This window comes from Alosa sapidissima, chromosome 14, assembly GCF_018492685.1.
Source record: "Alosa sapidissima isolate fAloSap1 chromosome 14, fAloSap1.pri, whole genome shotgun sequence".
NCBI classification, from domain to species: domain Eukaryota; kingdom Metazoa; phylum Chordata; class Actinopteri; order Clupeiformes; family Clupeidae; genus Alosa; species Alosa sapidissima.
In genome coordinates, this window is record NC_055970.1 from 10,736,909 (window position 1) to 10,759,290 (window position 22,382).

General features: G+C 45.2%; 1 protein-coding gene across 2 annotated transcripts in view; it reads right to left on the reverse strand.

The window, feature by feature from the left end:
* Positions 1–22,382, reverse strand: part of LOC121681975 (protein kinase C-binding protein NELL1-like) — a 168,626-nt gene that overhangs the window by 77,142 nt on the left and 69,102 nt on the right. For both annotated transcript variants that reach the window (XM_042061943.1, XM_042061944.1), the window contains 3 exons: positions 21,443–21,516; positions 18,945–19,044; positions 16,596–16,724 (listed from right to left, as the gene is read on the reverse strand). In XM_042061943.1, coding sequence (XP_041917877.1) covers positions 16,596–16,724; positions 18,945–19,044; positions 21,443–21,516 — 303 coding nt within the window. The remainder of the gene's footprint in view (positions 1–16,595; positions 16,725–18,944; positions 19,045–21,442; positions 21,517–22,382) is intronic.

Consider the following 22,382-nt stretch of genomic DNA (forward strand, 5'->3'; position numbering starts at 1 on the left):
AATATAATTGAATTCATCAGACGGGGCCCGACTGCAAAACAGCGGCGACGGCCATATTGTGATCTGTCGAGGCTCTTAAATATTAAGGGCAATTAAGGGAGTGGTGCTCGGTGCCCGGCGCTGATAACATTCAGTCCATCTCCACGTAGGAAATTACATGCCACTCACAGTCACGACTGACAAACGCCGGTTAATTCACGCTCTTGTGGCTTTGCCTGAATGGAGGTGTTGCCATTTAGCTCCTCTTTGCAAAAGTGAGGGGAGGGGGGAGCAGTTAGGTGTAGTGGAGATGAGTTGGGGTGAGGTGGGGTGGGGGGGGTAGTTTGAGAGTGCGGACCGAAAAGCATCATGAATGCCAGAAGCATGCCACCCCTATGCCCTATATCCCCACACAAGGACAGAGAGTACAGGAGAAACAGACAGAGATTAATGAGGGGGAGGACTGCTCACTTTTACAAACAGTGAGGGGAGAAGACACTAGGGAGTACACACACACACACACACACACACACACACACAAGGGTAAAAGTGAAATTGAGAGAGGGGAAAAGAAATTCCTTCTCTCCCACAGAGAAAGCAGCGCTATCAATTAAATTATCGTCCTCCCAAAACAGTGAGAGATTCTCTACGGGAAAAGGCAGCTTATTTGACATTTTCCTGAACATCAGACCCATTTGAGCTGCTGTGATGAAGTGTAAGTACGGTGCCACTGTAATTACTGAATCATTATCTATTAGATTACGTTTCTGCTCCTGAATATTTAAAATCACATTATGAGTCTTTCCTCCATGGAAGACTGATTTTGAATGGTGTCGGAGGCAGGCTTCAGATGATACTATTTTCTCTGCTGATCTAATTTGGTCCCTCCCACGCTTACATGCGGTTTCTCAGCAGAAAAAGAGCACTTAAGAGTCTCTCTCCCTCTCTCTCTTTCTCTCTCTCTCTCACACACACTTTCCTGATGCCCTGAGTGAAGGCATCAATTATGCAATTGAAACAATTACAAAATGAGGAGCATCTTAGCACCAGGGCTGGTGGAGGAGTTCAAACAATGCAGGTTGGTAGCAGACCTGGCAGGCGTTATTTAGCAACTGAGTAGTATAAAAAGAGTCTCTCTTGTCTCGCCTTCAGCACATAACATACATCCGTGTTGCCTGTCAAAGGGAAGACGCTGAAGGCGCATCCATTATGCGAGAGATTGCACTTTTGCCACCAGCCATTTGTGTTTGTTCTCAAACACGGCTATCAGGAGTCCCTTCATTATAACATATAATGGCACATCATAATGATGGCAATCCCAAACAAACAGCCCCATTCCTCATTCACCATAACATGTATGGTGTGCTGGTGCCTCTTCCCTTGTTAAGAGCACTTCCACATCTAGCGCTTGCAGTTACAGTCACAGCCTCAGCTGCATGGAGCGCTGTATGGTGTCAGCGATAGTGGTAAATGATGATGAGTAAAATAATTGGACCTGGATGACTAAGGCTGCGTTCTCACCCCACTATCACAAGAGAAAGCGACAGAGATATGTGTGGCAGACTATCCTCTCCTGTGCCGAGTGCTATGCAAAGAACTATACACAGCCATGTTCCATCAGTCTCAGGCCTTGATGAATAAGGTCTCAGCACAGCAGAGCAGAGATATCATTCTCCACACTCTTCAGACTTATTGCTCTATTTCATGATGGAGATCACCTCATTTACTCTGCGTTTGTGGAGCCATCTTTCACTGGTGGTGGCAAAACCCATTTGGGATGGCAGTCTATCTGCACCACACACACGCACACAGAGGCGCGCACACACATACACGCAAACATAAGCATACACACACACACACATACTGTATACACACACAGACACACAAACATACGCATACACACACACACTGTATACACACACACACACACACACAAACACACACACACACACACACACACACACACACACACACACACACACACACACACACACACAGACACACAAACATACGCATACACACACACACACACATACTGTATACACACACACACACACACACACACACACAGAGACAATGGGAGGAGGAAAAGGGAGGCTTCTGAGGCTAATCCTAATGGAGTGTGCTCTTGATGTCCCAGCAGTGTGTCAATCACCAACACAAAACGGCAAAAAAGCATCTCACCCAGACAGAGAGCTCTAATGAGACAGATTTAGAAATGTGGTCACTCTTCTAGTCCTTATTCTATCCCCCTTGTGAAAATGAAAAGTCATTACAGTGACCGGCATAACATTGAGAGAAAAAGAGAAGCACAACTACACTATATTTTGTACTAACATAAATATGTTAGTGTTACGTTATTTTGTGGTAACATGAACTAACTAGGCCTAAATGTTACTCGGTACTTCATGATGCGGTATTGTAATAACAGCTATGCCATATGTAGAGCTACCAGATATTTCATTCAGAAATTCAATGACAGCTGAGAAGCAAAGGAGGTCTCCTGCAAATCTCTGCATGTAAGGCCATTCATAATTCAGACACCTAATTGAATATAAATAAAGACATCCATGTGAGTGGGAGCCATCTGAGAATATTATGAAAGAAGAGGCATGCATCAACATAACACGGCATGACAGTGTTCACCTCAGATCACAGAGAGTGGAAAGAACTATTAAAATACTCATAAATATCTGATGAGGCTGCGAGGAGAGGTTGGGAGGACACTTGTCGGCGGCCGACTGTTCCTGGGTGTGCACTAATAGCGTTCACCTCCTCATCATACGGCTAGCACAGGGGTCTAGGACTAGCCCTCAGGAAAGGGAGCCTTGGCTATTTCACACGTGGCACAGACAGGGAGGCAGCGGCCATCGGAGTGAAGTGGCTGAAGGGGGGGATGACGAGGGGCTGTTGGGTTATTTTCAGCTCCACATTTACACCTGAGTGTGCCGAGAAAAAAAACAAACTACAAGCGTGAACACGACAGTGCACAAAGAAAAACTGTCTGGTTCGTATTCCGATAAAACTGGGACAGTACACACACACACACACACACACACACACAAGCACACACACACACACACACACACACACACACACACACACACACACAGGATGCATAGGTTTACCTGGCAGAATGAAACTGACAAGAACTGAAACTGACCAATTGACCGATCGCGAAAGCCAGACCAGAGTTGATTAGAACTTCAATGGTTGACAATGAAGTTGACAAAGTATGTCTGCCTGAGCGGAGCTGCTGGACTGCCATTGGCTCATCTGCTTTCGATGGGCGGGGCTTGCGATTAGTCAATTATTAGCTTCTTCACTTGATGGAAAGCACTGTCACCATCAACAGGCAATAAAGAGCTCATGCTGGCAATTCAGCTCACATTTGAAGAAGGGGGACAACAACACGACACAAATCTCAATGGTCTCAAATCTCCTGAGGTCAAAAACAATAAAATCATATCTGGATCTCAACTGCACTGTTTCAACAAAGAGCAAGATAGATACAGGAGACACCAGCGCAACATGTGTGGTGTGTGTGTGTGTGGTGTGTGTGTGTGTGTGTGTGTGTGGTGTGTGTGTGGTGTGTGTGTGTGTGTGTGTGTGTGTGTGTGTGTGTGTGTGTGTGTGTGTGAGGAGGGGTTGTGTGTATATTTTAAGCTTGTGATGGTCTTTCTATCTACTGTGGTGTTTGATCCTTTCCTTGCCTTTCATTCTTTTTCTCTTTCTTTTCTCAGTGTCTTCGCTGCTTGTCTGTCTGTATTGACATTTTCTGCCTTAGTCTCTTTTTGGTCTTTTTAAAAAATATGGACCCTTTCAAGAGAGTTCCATTATCAGCATCATAGTGGACCCTTTCAAGAGAGTTCCATTCTCAGCATCATAGTTGACTCTTTCAAGAGAGTTCCATTATCAGCATCATAGTTGGCCCCACAAGGCTTCCTTTTTAACATTCCATATGTTATCTTAATGCAGAGGAAGTAGATTGGGGTCCAAATAGAACGTTCAAGCATTGTTTTTGTTTTTATTGTTGAAAGGGTCCATATACACAACCCCTCCTCACACACACACACACACACACACACACACACACACACACACACACACACACACACACTTGCATACCCTCTCAGAGCCTATAGTGATCACTGTCGTGGCTCAGGGAACCTGTGTGCATCGAGTTCTTTCAGAGTGTGACAATGCAGCGGCGTCCCAGTGGGGCGTCCAGGTTGATCCAGCTGATGGATTCAATAAAAAAGGCCCTTAATGAACCAGCTGACAGACGGGCTGCCATGCCGTACAATCAAATCCTCATGGAGTTCAGCCTTACTACCTCACTTCAGTCCAAATGAGATCATCCACTGTCACTATCTAAAACATATCATATGCCACCGGAATGGGACATTAATCCCGCAAGGAGTGGTGTATTGGGCAGCATTAGGTGTTTTCTTTTACCCTTTCCTCCTGGACTCCCACTTCACTACCCCTGATGCTCTGCAGGGTGGATTGAGGTCTTTTAACTTGCACGGGATTCGTGCAGCTTTTGTTGTCTTTGATGTACCATTTCCTTCGATTAAAAAAAGGGGGGGGGGGGGGACTTCTTCCAGTGGATTATGGTGGTCTGCTTTCCTTGAAACCATTCTCTCACTGCTCCCCAGCCATCCCAGGCATGATATTGATTGCTGAAGGCTTGCTCTCTGGCTGCCGATCTAATTGGAGGCCCTTTCATTGTTTTCAAATAAAAAGCACTATGGTCGCCTCTTGCGGTTTGAAACTGGGGCGTGTCACCACCTGCACCACCTCTCTCAGGCCTCGTTCCTCTGCAGCATTCCCTCTGCATCCCTGCATTCCACAGCACCCCCCTCATTTACAGGCACCTCTGGTAGAGATGAGCAAAAAGAGGAATACAAAATCATCTTTTATGCTGGAAATATTTATTTATGAGAAATGTCTTTCTTCTCAGACTCGGTTCCGTTCAAGGTTGGATTCTACTGCGTTGTTTTCATTGTAAAACAAATAAAAACGGCAAAAAAATGATGTTTGCCGTTTTCCTCATCTTTACCAGTTGTACCAATAAATGAGGTGTGCGCTGAGTATTTGCTGTTACATCTCCTCTGAAACGCTCAGAAAGCAGAAACGCTCAGCAAGCGTGATGTTTACAGATCAGTGCTCTGCCTTCTCCCACTCTCCCCCTCCCAAACTAACTGGAATGACAGAAATGGTTTCCATTGCCCTTGCTAAACGGTTCCTAATGACAATAAGGCTCTGAAATTTGATTAAGCACTCCATCATCTTAGTCATCTCAGTTAACGTTATTTAATACTGAGAGCATTTTGAGACCATCACAAAAGACTCCAATTGTGAATTCATTCCCTAATCCAGAGGCACACACCCAGTGAATTCTTAATGCCTTCTAATGCCTAGTTATATAAAGGCCATTTTGAAAATGTCCACATAATACCTCAATTAAGGTTTAAGTATTAATAAACATTTCTCACCGCAGTGTGTCTTCCTTCCTATCTGGCAACAGAGTTGGACACAGAGCACAAAGAGAACATTAAATGATCCCCTGCAGCATAAATCCATTCTCTCTTTGAATCTTGTTTATTTCTGATGAAACACCGAAAAACTCTTTTTAATCTACCATTCCACTTTATGCGCAAGACGACAGCAACAAACTCAACTGCACTATACACAGACAACAACACTATACACAGACTCCATCTATAATGCAGGCCTGAGCTTTGCTGAAAAACATATGCATTCCTGTTTCTGTGTGTGGAGCACTGAGATACTTCTATTAGCTGCGCTGGGTGATATGGGAGGAGCGGCTCACAATTACTCTCCCTTTCCGCAGAAAACAGGGAAGATATTTTCCATATGCGACTGTCACATAAGGGGGAATGACCTAGATAGATAGATAGATAGATAGATACTTTATTGATCCCCAGGGGAAATTCAAGGTCTCAGCAGCATACATACAACACAAACACATTCACCTCCTGAGCCTGACTCCGGTGCCGTGGAAACCGCATGGCTGGTTACCTGGGGAGACTAGCGTACTCCTGGAGGGGGCTGAAGCTTCTCTCTTCTCCCATGATGCTAGTGTGCCAGCAGCAAGGCAGATCAGTGTGGATGAGGAGGAGGCGACAGAGCTGTGAGCAGCGAGTGAATCATTTATCTACTTTTAGTTTTCATGGACACATATTCAGGATACAGCAGAGATGAGCTCTCTGTTACTGAGGGCTCTCTCTCTCTCTCTCTCTCTCTTTCTTTCACTTCCCCCCTCTTTTCTGCTCCCTCCAGAACTATTCCTTCAGGAGTTCACACAGGATCCAACACCTGGACGCCTTGGAAGCATTAAAATTTCACCATGTCCACAGGAATTGTGGCTTCTCGTGGCAGTAGCTGTGTCAGAGCAAGCTTGCAATAAACTGCCAGGCTGGAGCACAGCTCTTGGTTTATGCAACAGAGCGTGAGCCAGAGTCATGTCTCTGTTTACAACAGCATATCTTCATTTTTAAAAGGCCACCTTCAGATGGGCCTGCGAGAGGTTGCAGAGACCGATCTCTTTGTGTCGAGTAAAGATCTGGGCCGTGCTTTCAGGAGACGCCCATTTTCAGCGGCGGGCTCCTTGGTCGGGCTGAAGGTGAATCCAGCTGGGCCGATAAAACATTTAGAGAGATTTGAAATTCTGAGCTTAAGAGAGAGAGAGAGAGAGAGAGAGAGAGAGAGAGAGAGAGAGAGAGAGAGAGAGAGAGAGAGAGAGAGAGAGAGGCCGGTCTCTGAGGAGGGTGCACATGACAAGTGCCATTCTTTCCTCCTCAGTCAACAGGCTCCGCAGCACGGAGGGAAGCTGGCGCCGGAGCCACACGCCTAGGCTTGCGCCTCATCTTCATACCGGTCACTAAGCACATCACTCAGATCCGTTTTCAAGGACACAGTGCTGTACTGATTTTACTGATGGCCTTTAATATTGTGGAATAAACACTGTATATTCCATAAAATAATGGCATAATCCAACAAGCTAAGAAGACAAAAATAAAACTGCAATGGCTTTGGTGAATTGAGTGATAAGGTTGCTCTATGCTGTAGGTGTTACTTAGGACCATCTATCACCCACTCAAAGGCTATTAGGTAATTTCTCAGACGACACACACTTGGCTATCTCTCACACAGACGCATTCATGCACACACATACAGTACACACAAGTATCTGTGCAATTAGTGTCAACTGTGTAAATTAGTGTAAATTGATTTCAGTAGCAGAAGAAGAAGCTGACAGGCCAACAGGGAATACCCCCCAAAAAAGACTTGACTAGATAATAGCATGCTACATGAAAAACAACAGTCTCACGATTTGAGAGGAGTTAATCACTACATGTACATTTAGAATCCTGCTGGCCCACATCGGTAGAGCAGCTTGCCAACATGTTCCTTTGAGTATTATTACACCTACACAAAGGAGAACCACATGGCTCCATGATAGTGCCCCTCCACTCAAAGCTCGAAAGTACACTATATAATGAAACCCTTTCAGCTTTCATCATCTCCAACTCCACATCCTCCACTTCCCCTTCCCAGACACATGTCACCAGCCTGCTGCAAGAACTCTCACTTCTCTTTACACACTCTGTGCTTTCCAAAACACATCCATGCTATAGTGCCATGCCAACAAAGCTGAGAGGAGAGAACGTAGCTGTCAAATCAATCTCGATATTATGAGAGAAGTTGACACGTGTGTACACCCCTCTAGATAGTGCAGCTAATGATACTGAGGAGGGGGGAGGTGAGTGAAGGGAAGTGTGCAGCTTGATAGCTCCTCTGCAGGCTTAATGCTCTCCTCCAGCGTTCTGTACTCAGAGCATGGAGCTGAGCCTCCACCAAGCCCTCCTCTCTGTGTGGAGGAGAGGCGGAGTGCACATCAGAGGCACACTCAGCCCTCGTCCCCAAATCCTTCCTCATAATCGGGGAATCAAAGAGACAGGCACAGGCCTGCCGATCCACTCCCATGCTTGATTGTCAACGATAGGCTTGAAGGAGGATTAAAACCAGTATCAAACAAGCTTTATGTAAATCAAGTCAACTGGCGAGAGGAACAGCGTGTTTTTGACAACAGAGAAGAAAAACACAGATGCACATACGCAAACACACACACGCATGCACACACACACACACACACACACACACACACACACACACACACACACACACACACACACACAAACACTCTTAGAGATCGCAGGCACTTGCAGTCAACCTCTTAAAAACTGTGTTTTGTGCAGGTTTATGTTACTGCTTTTTTCCCTTCTTAGCGGAGCCGCTGCAGCCGCTGCAGCCTGTCCTGGCGCCTGTGCTCCGCTCCGCTCCGATCCCCAGCCCAGTCCTGATGCTTAAGTCAGGTGAGTTAATCTGTCAGGGTCACGGGTGGCGAGGCGGGCGGCGGCGCTGACCTTGGCTGTCCCATGGCCCGGCTCTTTGAGGTGCTGCCCGCGATAAGGGGATTGCATTTAGGCATTAGCAGAGGGAAGACAGCACACGCATTGTTTTCCTGGCGATTAATAGCCAGATAGCGATCCTCAGCGAAGCCTCGCCGGACACGGATGACTCCCTCCAGGGAGGGTGTGACAGTCCCCCGCGTGAGCACCAGGGACGTGCGCCCTGCAGATAAGAAAGTGGTTAACCTTCTGCCAATCACACGCCAGCCGGCCACATTTGGATGCTTGAGCACTCAAAGCTCAATATGGATTTAAAATATCATTTCTGTGCTTTTTTCCTTTCTTTTTTTGAGCTGCATCTCACTCTTCCCTCTTAATCCAGGAAGTGAAAATGAGTGGTTTCCCAAAATAAGAAGTGTTTCTGTTGGGATAATTTGAAGAATTAAAAGTGAAGCTTACTAGCCTGACGAGCCAGACCCACATTAAAATGTAGGGTCTGGGCACTCACCGTTCGCAGTGCTCAGTCCGAGGGGCGGGATAATCGGTTGTCTTTCAAATTCCCTCTGCACGTAATAGGACAGCGCGATGAGTCCCATGCGTTTCCCACCAGCGGAGCTAGTTGGCTAGTTCAAACTTTTGCCAACTTAAACTCGTATCACACATTATCTTATTTGTTTTCAAGTAGCAGGGAATTCAAGCCAAACCGTTGCAACTCTGCCATCAATCATTATGTTAAGCCCGCCTAACGACTCTATACACGATTTGATTGGCCTGATAGAAGTTTAATTTTTCGAGCTCACAAGCCAACGGAGAGTTGCTAGACTAGCCCTGGCAGCGAATGTAATTTGCTGCCGCTAGGGTGCGTCTAGATTTCAAGGCTAGAAGCTTACCACTGCCAGCCTGTCGCTCAGGCTGCACCCTGTGCTACTACCCTGTGCTACCCTGAGCTACTACCCTGTGCTACCCTGAGCTACTACCCTGTGCTACCCTGTGCTACCCTGTGCCACCATGTGCCACCTGTGCTACTACCCTGTGCTACTGCCCTGTGCTACTGCCCTGTGCTACTACCCTGTGCTGCTACCCTGTGCTGCTACCCTGTGCTACTGTCCTGTGCTACCCTGCAGCACACGGCCTATGGCCTCTCGAGCTTATTGATTCATTTTGTATTTTGTTCCATTCAGCTTCTACATGCCGCCTTTAGGAAACATCACTAGGCAACAACGTATTAAGGGCTGGTTCATAGTCGACACAAGCAACGTGGACACAGATGACAACACATGGCTAACAAATGTTGTGAAGTGGCTTCTCATAGTTAAACGGATGATGTCCCATTGGAAATGCATGACATTTTGTTACGCATCGAACCCTCCTTGCTTAACTGGGTGTGTTCATGTAGTTTAAATAGACTATGAACAAGGTTCAACTTTCACTGTTACATACAGTAGAGAAGATGATGCACAACAGTACATTTCTTATGACACTTCTACCCTGATCAAGAATGCTCACCAGCGTCTCTTCTTTCTGAGGAGACTAAAGAAGGTCCACCTACAGTATCTCCTCAGATCCTGGTGAAGTTCTACCGCTGCACTATTGAGAGCATCCTCACCAACTGTGTCACAATATGGTATGCCAATGCATCACTGGTTCCTAATTCACCTCCATTGAGGTCATCCAGGGCAAGAACATTGCCTGCATGCGATCTATGCTGTGTATGCATGTGTGTTGACTGTTTTCACCCCAACCACAGACTGTTCACCCCACTGTCCTCCAAGAGGCGTTACAGGTCTCTCTGCACCCAAACCAGCAGGTTCAAAGGAAGCTTCTTCCCTGCAGCTGTCACCCTACTGAACTCTAGCTCTGCACCCCATTGCTTCCTTGCCTGTGCCTGTTGAGGTGTGCATGACCATGGCAACCTTGGCAATAAAGAGGCGGACATTTTGCGGACATTTTGCCCCTCAGCAGCCCCCTCCTCCAGGACAACTGCACTACGCTATCCCACCCATTGTGTTCTATTCATATTTAAAAATGTACATACTGTAACTACACTTATATATATTCTACTGCTCTTTGTACTATTCATCCTGCACATACTACATTTTTACAGTGTTACTGTTACTACACTGCAATGGTACTGTTACTGCACTGCACACTACTGTACATATCTGTCTGGTTCATACTGAATATCCATATTTATTCTGTTTTTCTTATAATATATTACTGTTAATACACTGCATATATCTATATTATATTTACTACTCTTATACAGTAATGTTACTGCTACTACACTGTACATATCTGCATGTTGTTCATTGTTCATACTGTATATTCATATATATTCTGCTCTTTTAATACACTGCATATAATTATAGTTAATTAATATTACCGTAAACAATTCCACCTTCTTAACTGTATATACTTGTTATGCACCACCTGCCTATACTGTTTATCACATTGCACTTTTCTGCTTTTTTGCTGTTCTGGTTAGACGCAAACTGCATTTAGTTGTTTCTGTACTTGTACTCTGCACAATGCCAATAAAGTTTAATCTAATCTAATATGTTCTCCTCTCATAATGACCCAAATTACAAACCACAGATCTAATTTTCATCTTGAATTTATCTCCTCGAAGATGACATTCCATTTGATCATGGAATCTGTATGGATTAAAATGATTTGATGCAACGTTCAGTCATGAAATATCAATGTGCAATTAAATGATTAGAATCCCCCTGACACAGATATGATAAAGAGGGCTGTTGTAGGTTGATGCGTAATTTAAGGCTCAAATCAAGCAGCCCTATTTGAAGGTCTGTGCTATTAAAACAGGAGTAGGATAATGAGTTGAATGCGCCGTGTCCACATCCTAGTGATCATGGGGCTTATGATACCGTAACAGCCTATCATTACTGTTAACAGCTTCACCACGGCTGACATGCACAATATTTTGACATTCTGCTATTTTTTTTCATCTTCGGATGTATAATCTCCATTGGTTGCATACTGTAGATGATATACTGAAAATATCCCCATGAAAACATACTTTGTGAAATAACAGTGGGATGCCAGAACGGATATTTTTCCGCCAACAGTGGCCTTTCAGTGGGGTGTGAGGGCAATGACAGCCTCACAATGCCTGCATGACACTACCAGGCTTCTCTAGCTCTAGGGGTATCGATTCCACCACTTTCGCATGACATTTAGTGATTTACCCATTACGCTTATGAAGACAAAATGTCTCTTTTTTAACCTGTCTGAAATAAGTCCAGTCTCTGGCGGGTCATGGCTAGAACAAATTCCCAGTAATTGCAGTGATCTGAGATGAAATAGAATGCCTCAGGTCATGTCAAGGTCAAGTTGAATATTTAATACTTTTGAAAAGGGAAAGTGCCAAGAACATATGCACAACTGCAATCCCTGACTCTAGCGAGTGCACTCAAACATCTCAGCTGACTGCTCACCCTTATCACCACCCTGAGACCGCAATCAAGCAACTCTGCAGGAACAGAAACTGACTTTCCACCTGTTACTTTGCCCAATTCGAGATTATAATGCTGACAACAGAAGCTGCTAAGCAACAAAAAAACAGGGAAAAATCCACTAAATTATGAATGATCAGAGAGCTGTGCTCACAACTCTCGGTCGAGTTTGAAGCCAGTATAAATCAATGTGCATTTGACCAATACCAGGTTGATATCTTCTGAGGCCTGGATGCCTTAAGCTAACAATGAATGCTCACTTCTCTAAGGCTTATGCAGGGACTGGAAGGCAGGCGAACATATTGCAGTGATATCCACCCTGAGTATCTCCACAGCCCAGGCCAGCTGTAAAAGCTACTTCACAAGGCAAAAAGCCAGCTCAGTTCCTTATGCTTGACATCCAAATAAATGTTTCACAGAAAATAAAAGCTTACTTATAAAATGCTTCGTCTAGTTATAGGATTTAGCTATTCCTTGACAAAGTTGTGAGCCTTGCCTGCATGTGGGAATCAAGCATTAGCCAGAGCATGACAGTTTTTTGTATTGAGTCCGAGGGTACTGAAGGATAGTGGAAATACTAGGGCACTTTCATTGTCCCTCGCCTCCACACATAAAGAGCTGTTTAAGGGGGAGAAGAAAGACCCTAAAATATTGGCATGGGCTGAACAGTGATTTACTCTTTACTTTGGCACTGTAATGCCACAATTTGTCTTAGTTCTTGTGAGACATTAAATCACTAGTGTTGCAGCAGCTGGCCTCAAAGGAGTTTGCCAGACTTAATTGTCACCACTGAAATATGACATGCGTGCCGCGCAGTGAGTTGAGCTTTCTCACTAAGTCTCTTAAGCTCCGATATTTGCACACAGTGGGTAAGGAAACAGCAGGCTTCAAAATACAGACATACTATCACAAACAAGCACACAACCAGATGCACACATACAGGCACTACAAACAATCTAGACAGTGCCTTGTGAGACCAAAGACACTCTGAATGTGAAATGTATAGGGAACTCTAATTACTGCTAAGGTTTTAAAAACAGTGTTGATTTTATGCAAAGCCAGTTGCAGTTATCCTTCATAACATTTAACACGTCTTTCCATTTTTAACATTTTTAATCTCCCATGCTTATTTTTCTGCCTCATATAAGAGCCACCTCATAACTTTAATAAGTCTTTATTAACATTCGCTCTTATTTCCTCCATCGACAATGCGCAGTTCCAACCTTGCAGAGGAGCACTGTAATGGAGGCAATTTGGTCCAATAAGAGCTGGCGATGGGCTTTTCCCCAGGTTTCAGCTGAGTGCCTCTGAAATGTGCAGTGGGAGCACAGGGGCCCAGGATCTAGTTAAGCCGAAGGAGGAATGAGGGATGGCCACCCGCGTGGCTTCCTCTCGCTCTCATGATGTAAGATCTCATTACGTTCCTGACTGATTGGAGCAATAAGAGAGATGAGGACAGTTAAGACGAGTTTTTGAAGAAATGGTCCTAATGAGCCGCCCTGACCCTGCAACTTCACTGTGAAGTGAGGACAGAGATGAGACCGAGATAATCAGAAATGATTATGTCCATTTTAGACTCCAAGAAACCATACAACTACCCCTTCAACTATCCCTTAAGTCTCAACAATCCAAAGCAAAGTCCTCCAAGTATTTTACAGATGTGTCAAGAGCATCCTTAAGGCCTCTTAAACCTCTTCTGCATCAGCACTTTCTGTCCTAGACTGATGACATCCATTGCATTTGCATCGGGCAACAAAAGCAATCAATACATTATGATGACTCATAGACTTCACTGCGGCAACAATGGCACAGTGATGTGTTAGCTTACCACAGTCTTTAGGCATGCAGAAAAAATGAACATTGAATACGGAAAACAATTTGCAGTACCTTATGGGGTCTCTTGACAAACACTTATTGAGTCTCACACTTGCATCCCATTACGCAACCCAAAATGCAACCCATATCATTTTAATTTCAAATTGGCTGTGATGCCTTTAGATGCACATTAGAGCAAACTGAACAAAAAAGTGTGTCTCTCTGCAAAGGAGCCAAGTGACTTTGGGGTCTCTAAAACAACTTTGATCAGAATTAGCATCCAGATTTGCATTAGAAAAGAAAGGCACATCCACTCTCACAGAGGAATGATGGTGACTACTGCCAAAAGTGACAGAGCAACATAACCCAACCTCTAAGTATCATGACTACTGAGGACAGAAAAGCATGATGGGAAAGAGCATTTATGGAAATATTGGCCACTTTCCTCTGGTGCAGACCGTAGGAGATAATAGCTTTTTGGAAGCGTCCTGTTTGCTATTAAAGAAGATGGGTATTATAATTTCAGCTTATGCTTTTCAAATGACACTTAAGTAGACATTAAAAGCCACTGTAGACATTTTGGCTGTTGTAGAGGCATAAACAGAGCACATAGCTCCCAAGAACACAATCCATTTTTGACCCATCAGGCCAGCACTGTGTAAATTAGATTTAGCTTGTCTTATTCCAGGGCTCTTATGAAAAGCAAGAGCAAAATGCCAGGGCTTTGTAGGGCCTCGGTGATTCTCGTTCATCTGAGGGCCCCGCGGTGGAAAGGGCCCGCTAATCCCCGTGTTTTGTTTCCTGATGCAGCATCAGAGGGGCTAATCCGCAGTGTGTGTGGGGGGGGGGGGGGATCTGCTGGCATGGGGGCAGCGGCAGGGGCAGCTAAATCCACCTGTGGACTGCCTCAAGCCAGGTAATGGGATTGCAGCGCTCTGCTCAGCCGAGTGGGGGGAGGGGGCGTCTCGGGCTCGCATCGTTCCACAGTCCCGGACTCGCTCTGCAACGCTGGCAAGATATGCTAAACAACTCCAGGCTAGGGTAGCTGAGGCCTGGACACATGTCCAGGTGACGTCCCCAGAGCAGAGGAGAGAGGAATATGGAGAGGATAGGCCGAGTGCCTCTTATCGCTTTTCTTGTGCTATTTTTTTTCATGGAGGGGAGGAAAAATGTTCATGGGCTGTCGCGTCTATCTTGAAACACCTGTCTCAGCTTTCCGTGAGGCTTAACACGCATGGACACCATGCCTTTAAAGGGTGCTGCCATGAGCCATGAGTGGCAGTGGTGGCTGTGAGGATTAGACGGCATCTCCCAGGACCCCAGTGATGACTGCTGCATGGGGACGATGATGCTGGAGCTGCAGGGAGTCTCTGCTGTGAGATGCAGCACACGTGCAGCACAGCAGCACTGCTGCAGCAAATCAGGATTTGATATCAGTGACAGCTGACCTTGCAGAGAACATGGGATCTGCCTGCCATTTTTGCCTTCTTAAAAATGGAATTTGATTATTAGTGAATCAGGAATGTATGTAAGCAGAGACAAAAATACACAAATCTACAGGGAACAACAGGGATTCATAATATGGTACAACTCCAGATGATATGCACATGTGGAGCTATGCAGGAGTCACTAGCACCACTAATGGTGAATGTACTGTTATGGTAACATCCAAGGTGCTGTAGAAGAGCATCAATCACGCTAGGCAAACTTAAGCAAGCTTTGAGAGACAATTTAACCTCTCTCTACTGTATGAGTGACTATATAAGGTGATGAGAGCAATTAGGCATATCTGCTCGAATACCACAGGAAACAGCAATATGTCGGTCATGCAATAATGAGCCAGCCTTCTTACTGAGAAACATACGCAGCGATAATGACACACCTCGAGTGTGTAAGACTGGGGTCTTCTGAATGTAAACCTTGGTTTAATTAAAATACTTGGCAAATATTCAACCCAAAGGCACTTTTCATTTTCACAGCCAATTATCTTGGAGGAATAACAGCTTTGTGTCCCAGCGCACTAAAGCGAAGAGCCAGAAGACACAGATGATTGGAAACAGAAGAGCAGTCCCAATATATGGCCAAAGGGTGTACAACAGAACCAAACCCAGTAGGAAGCGCGGGAGGAAATGAAACAGAATATAACAGTGCGTATACAGTAACCTTGTCTTTCCGCGCCGTTCAACATTAACGCAGTGCTCAAAGGTGGCTATTACTGTTGGCTTCCAAGAGCCCACCAACTGCCGACAATATTAAAGTCAGATTCTAATGTCATCTTCCTAAAACTCAGAAATTCTCTCTTAAAGTTGTGGAAAACCTGTGCAAGTTGTTCTCGACTGCTAGGCAACGTCTTCACCTGGAGTTACCTTGAGAGGGACTCTCAGGGAAATAGAAGATAGAAGTCCTTTGGTCTTCACAGCACCTTTTTCAAATGTGCACATGCTGATAATATACATTGCACATATTAAAAACAAGACAGTAGGTCTCATGAAGCAATAAAAGTAATACCGATTAAAATGTATGATATGATTGGTCATCAATGTATTTCCTCTTGTACGCCTGAAAGTATGTTTTATTGAGCATCAGACAGAGTACTCAAAATGTTTAATAGATTCACGCCAAGGTAAATGCACTATTAATATTTCAATATCCATGGCCTTCAAATTCTACTTTGACTACACGAGTTCCTTATTTACTTTTAACTAGATTAATCTACGCCACGCTGTCAAAGCGTATAAAATGATTAGATTTGTGTGAATGTGTGTGCAAATCTAATAAAGAGCAACAGGAGGAAATGATTACAACTTTACAGCAGCCAAAGGGGAAAAAAGGCATGTGATCTTGACGCCGTAGGATGAATATTAAGAAGATGGGCTCATCTTACCTTCGCAGTACGTGGAGTCCCCATGGATGGAGGCGAAGCCGCTCCTGCACGCACACTCCGCTTTGGTGTCTTGGTTCTTACACATAGAGTTCTCCCCACAAGCGACTCCCTCAGCACAGAAGTCGTGGCCTGAAAGAAACAGGTGGTGAACACTCTCTTTCACATTTCACACAGCTCTCTTTCACACAGGTCTCTTTCACATTTACATTAAGTTGAGTGGCTAATATTTTCCCACCAAAAAATGTTTAACTTGTGACTTAAAATTGAAAGAACTGATAAATATGAAATGTGCTGTGTGCTGAGTGCTGTGTCTGAGAACACATGGACTTTATCTCCAGTCTTTGACCATTTTCACAATCTCAATGCTGTTTTCCATGAGAGCCATTTAAAGAATGTGTCTGCAGCCGCCATAGTTCATTTTATTCAGATAGAACACTCCTCAGCAGGGCTCAAAGTTCCACAGGACATGAATCATAAATCATAAATAACTTAAAGAATGAAGAACTAAGGCCTGGGGGTTCTAAAAGAACCACAATGACACAGACAAAGTGCAGCACATGAAATGCACAATACAGTACCATTGGACACTACAACCTCACTTCAATCCAAGACTTAATTTGTAGCCTTTACTTCCTTTCCCAGTCCAGGATGACAAGTGGCCTGGCTGATCTATGTCTCTCATTCCTTTTTATGATGACCTGCCCCTTTAAGACTAATGATGTGGAGCAAAAGGAACTGCACGCTTCCCAAACCTCTCTTTCTTCATAATCAGGGACCGAAAAATGTGAGAAGCGCACACCCACACTCTCCCTCTCACTCACTTTTTCTCTCACACACACACATACACATATCCTCAAACACACACACACACACACACACACACACACACACACACACACACACACACACACACACACACACACACACACACACACATTCTGTTTCTCTTGCTCTCTCTCTCACACACACACACACACACACACGCACACACACACACACACACACACACACACACACACACACATGCACATGAAAGGCATGATGGAGAAAAGCCGTGCTAGGAATGGCAGGCTTCATCTTTGACTGACGCAGCAGATGAAGAGGAAAAAGAAGAGAGAGAGAGGGAGAGAGAGAGAGAGAGAGAGAGAGAGAGAGAGAGAGGGAGACAGCTGAGAGAGAGGGAGCGGGAGGCAGGAGAGGAGAGGGACAGAGTGAGAGAACTCATCCGTGTGGGCACCCTGGTGTCACGACAACCGTGCGGCGGAGCCTCACAGCCCCTGTGAAAGGCCTTTAAACTTCACTTTTAAAGCTGAATGCGAGAATGTGCAGATTTAATGACTTGTGGGTAATAAGCAATTTAAGGAGGGCTGCCCTGTCCGTGAGGAGATAATGTCGGACAATAAACATGGCTGGGGGAATTTGGCTGGGGGAGGAGAAGGGAGTAAGGGGCGGTGGAATGAAAGCAGCCGGCACAGACATGTGCGCACAGGGCCAGGGCGAGATTAGCGGCAGGCTAATTACGCCGGGCTGCAGGCTTCCTTCCAAAGGCTTCAGAGAGCGGAGGGCGCCCGGACACAGCCCAGCACAAAGCCAGCCGCCAGCCACCAACCTCTGGACGCTCCTTTCAGCAGCCCTGCCTGACGGCTCAGCGAAAAGCGTGAGGCGTGCGGCGAGAATAAATGAATGAGGGCTGTGCGCTGCAGCGCGCTGTGTTGGATTCTCTGAGACCTCAGAGCAGTGTGACTGTTATTAGTTCCTTTGCATAGTTTACTATGCTACTGTTTTTGAAAGGGCACAATGTGCTGGAGAATGCAATATGCATAGGCAAACACACACACGCACACACACACACGCCTGCACGCACACACACACACACACACACACACACACACACACAAACCGCAAGATAAGCATACAGATAAAAGTAACCTGCAAAAAATGTATGTAACTTCATGAATGATCTAAATAGTACAAACATACTTCCAATATCATCCTGACTCTCGCAATATACCTGCAGTTCTCTGTTCCCTCTGAAAACGATCATTTTGCTCACTGAAAGATGCAGTCATTTATCAAAAACACGCCTGTGCAATTTCAGCCATCAGTGGAAGTCTATTAGCACAAAAGAGGCCAATCTGCTTCGTGCAGCAGCAGCTGTAGCCCAACATTTCATGAAAGAGCCATATCTGACCAAAAACAAAATGAGTGGATCAACGGGACGGCTTTTGAAAGCAAATGGAGAGACAGGCCTCTGCTGTGCTCCGTGTGAGAGGGGCCCGTCACTGCCTCACTTCTGAGCAGCGAGCTGTCAGCGCTGCGTTGAATGGACAGCAGAGCGCAAGATCTCACCTCTGCAGACGTTGCAGCACCTGTTCTCCGGCAGAATCTGCTCCACCATCGAGCAGTTGAGGACAGGACAGCTCTCAGCAACTTTTATCATCAAGCCATTCTACAGAGACAGAAAGAGAAAGAGAAAGAGAGAGAGAAAGGGGGATAGAGAGAGAGAGAAACAAAACAGGCAGCAAAGACACATTTGGTTAGTTTTCCCCTGGGGGCTTATGGGAATGGAGAACAGAGTGCACACAACAGCAAGTATGACAGCGTGTTCCAGTCTGCTGGAACGACACTCTTGTTTCCTGCCTTTCTTCTTCACTCTCTGTCCCAGGATATGATGAGATGCGGCGTTAATGATGCTTCCTCCTACTTTTAAGTGCCTCCATTCCTCCAGGGACAATTCCTCCTGTATGATAACAGTCCTTATCTCTTTAATGCGAGGCTAAAGCAATCTGCGTCTCTGTCAACGCACTGCAGCGCACTCTCCGATCAAGCAAAAAGAGAAACATCACAATACAAGACGTGGCCGCTGGAGACGGCGCAGCCTGGAAAACAGCTAGCAGCCAGGGCTGTGGGTTGATGTTGTTTCCCACCTCCCAGTCCCCACACACCCAAACGCACACACCGTTCCCTGCCTCCTCTTCCCAACACCCAAACTCACACAACGTTTCCCGCCTCCTCTTCCTCTTTATAATCCTTTTATATCTGCCTTCTTATCTCCCCGACTTGGCTCAGGCCTGGTGCCGCCTAGCTGATGAGAGCCCAATCTTTTAAGGCCCATCCACACTGCCAACGATAACTATAAAAAGATCTGTAACTATAATAATATGAACATCCATACTGCCAATGCTAAGAAATAATCAGGAATCAGAATATTCGCTCAGGAATATTCATATTCATTAATGTGATTAATGTAAAATTCAATGGATTATGATTAGCTGTCAGCATTTCTATCATTCACAAAATCAATCTGAAAGTGATCTAGTACAGACATGCTGGTTTGGACGTTGACTGTTGTTTTTACTGATGTCATCTTTAGTTATCTTTGGCAGTGTGGACAGGCCTTCTGCGCCTGCTGAGGTTATTTCGGTGCGGCCCGGAGTCTTGCTTTTTGGCAGCTCGAGTGAGCTGTTGGGCAGAGCCTTGGACGGAACTCTCCACTCTGACAGCGAAAGCGGCCGATGGCCCTCTGATCTTAATTGAAAGCCTACAATTTTGCCCTCCTACACACACACACACACACACACACACACACACACACACACACACACACGTCCCGCCCACCCCAGCCAGCCCCTGCCAGCCAGCTGCCAGTTAGAGAGCCAGGCCCACAGCTGCTCTGTTTTGGACTCAGTAAAGAGATGAGGCGAGGGTGGACCAGGAGGAACACTGGAAGGGGGCTGATTTCTCAATCAGGCAGGGTCAAGATCCTATATGCACCGGCCAGTGTCCTTTCAGCTCAGCAGATATGAATATGTCTTGGTTTAGCAATTCAGGCAGGGCAGTGCAATGCAGTATTCATCATGGGTGGCTGATTTATTGAGCATGGTGGTGCCTCTCTTCCCCCCTTGCACCTCAAGGTGTGTGTCTCTCTCTGTGTGTGTGTGTGTGTGTGTGTGTGTGTGTGTGTGTGTGTGTGTGTGTGTGTGTGTGTGTGTGTGTGTCTTGAAGGTCAGTCACATAATCAGCACACAGAGGACATGCTCCATCATTCAGCAGCTCTTGGTAAGTGGGAGTCTCTCGGTTCAACCTCTCACACTCGGGCAGGTTAAACTCCCACTGCCTCAATTACCCAGGGGAGCCCACAAACTACAATTATGCTTAACGGATAGACAAAGAAGAAAACCCATTTCAAATGCTTTTACACAGTGGGAGAGAGAGGGAAATGAGGTATGCTGAGGTCTATTTATTGCAACAGGCATATGCGGCCTTGATTAACTGCATGAATATGTCTGAAATATTTCCTGCAGTCACGTATTAACTCTCTCTACCACACTGAAAGCTAAAGGTCTCTGTTCACTGTATTTAACAGCTCTCTCTGTCTCTCTCTCTCTCTCTCTCTCTCTCTGTCTCTCTCTGTCTCTTTGTCTCTGTCTCTCTCTCTCTCTCTCTCTCTCTCTCTCTCTCTCTCTCTCTCTCTCTCTCTGTCTCTCTCTCTCTCTCTCTCTTCCACCAGTGAAACGAAACGTAATTGATAAGTGGCTAGCAAGAGGTGAAATGCCCTCCTTAGCAGAATAATGACTTTAACGACGGTCCACTCTCTACCCTGCTCCTTCTGCGTCCCTGATTTGCGCTGATTTAGCGCTCTATCTGGATTGCTTTGTCAATGTCCACACATAACTCTCAATTATGCTCATATCAAGATGGTTAACAGAAGATTGAAGTGATTACAGAGCCTTACACAGCCTGGCCAGTGCAGTGGCCACTGTAAAAGCATGGCGCCTGGCTAAATTAGCAACACACAGATCCATTTCCAGCACAGTGGACGAGGTAGGTGGAGTAACATTAATTACCTTGCATTCTTTGCAGCTCTTTGTCAAAACTCGCTGGCCTTCTGACAAGATGTCTCCCATGTAGCTGCATGTAGCTGTCAGGAGAAAAGGGAAGGAACTGATGAAACATAGCAACTCATACATCCGTACAGGGTCCAGTTTCCCAATAGTGATGGGTCTATGCACGCATGCCTATTCTTAAGACCGAATGTTCATGTGGTTTTTCTGTGTGTTTTCTGAACGTGCTCGTAGCGTAACAGATACATTACGGACCTATATGTGATATCTGTATATAACTGGATAAACCATCCCCTGGTATGTCTATCTAACACACAAACACACACACACACACACACACACACACACACACACACACATATTGTTCATTATTTCAAATCAGATAGTTACGTTTTCCAATTTGTTTGTTGCATGCATGACACATCACCATATTAGGATTAAACCACTCAGTAATCTGACATGCCTGCTCTTCACCATCAAGATGCAGACGTTGTTGAGTAAGATAGTGAGGGAATTCGTAAATGTAATAAGTGTAATATGGCTTATGATATATTGACACAGCACAGGTCATGTAGTCCAAGCCACATGTTCCTTATTCTGCTGTCATCCTTCTTTATTCAATAAAGTATCTATCTATCTATCTATCTATCTATCTATCTATATACTTAGACAAATGGAATCAGGAATTGTTCTGCCAATGTCTCGTTTCATAACACTGTAATTATGTCCATTTGTATGAGAATAACATTTCTGAAAAAGAATTTAGCTTAAAGCTGATTCATTACAATTGAGATCAGAACATACATTTGATAAGTACATTCTTAGTAATTTTCCATTGTGTCCTGCTGGTGACTTCAGTGAGAAGCTCCTGCTGCTGTAAGAAGCTCTTGGTCGTCTACAACTACTCCGGGGCACACGTTAATCTGCAAGTGTTTTCATTGCG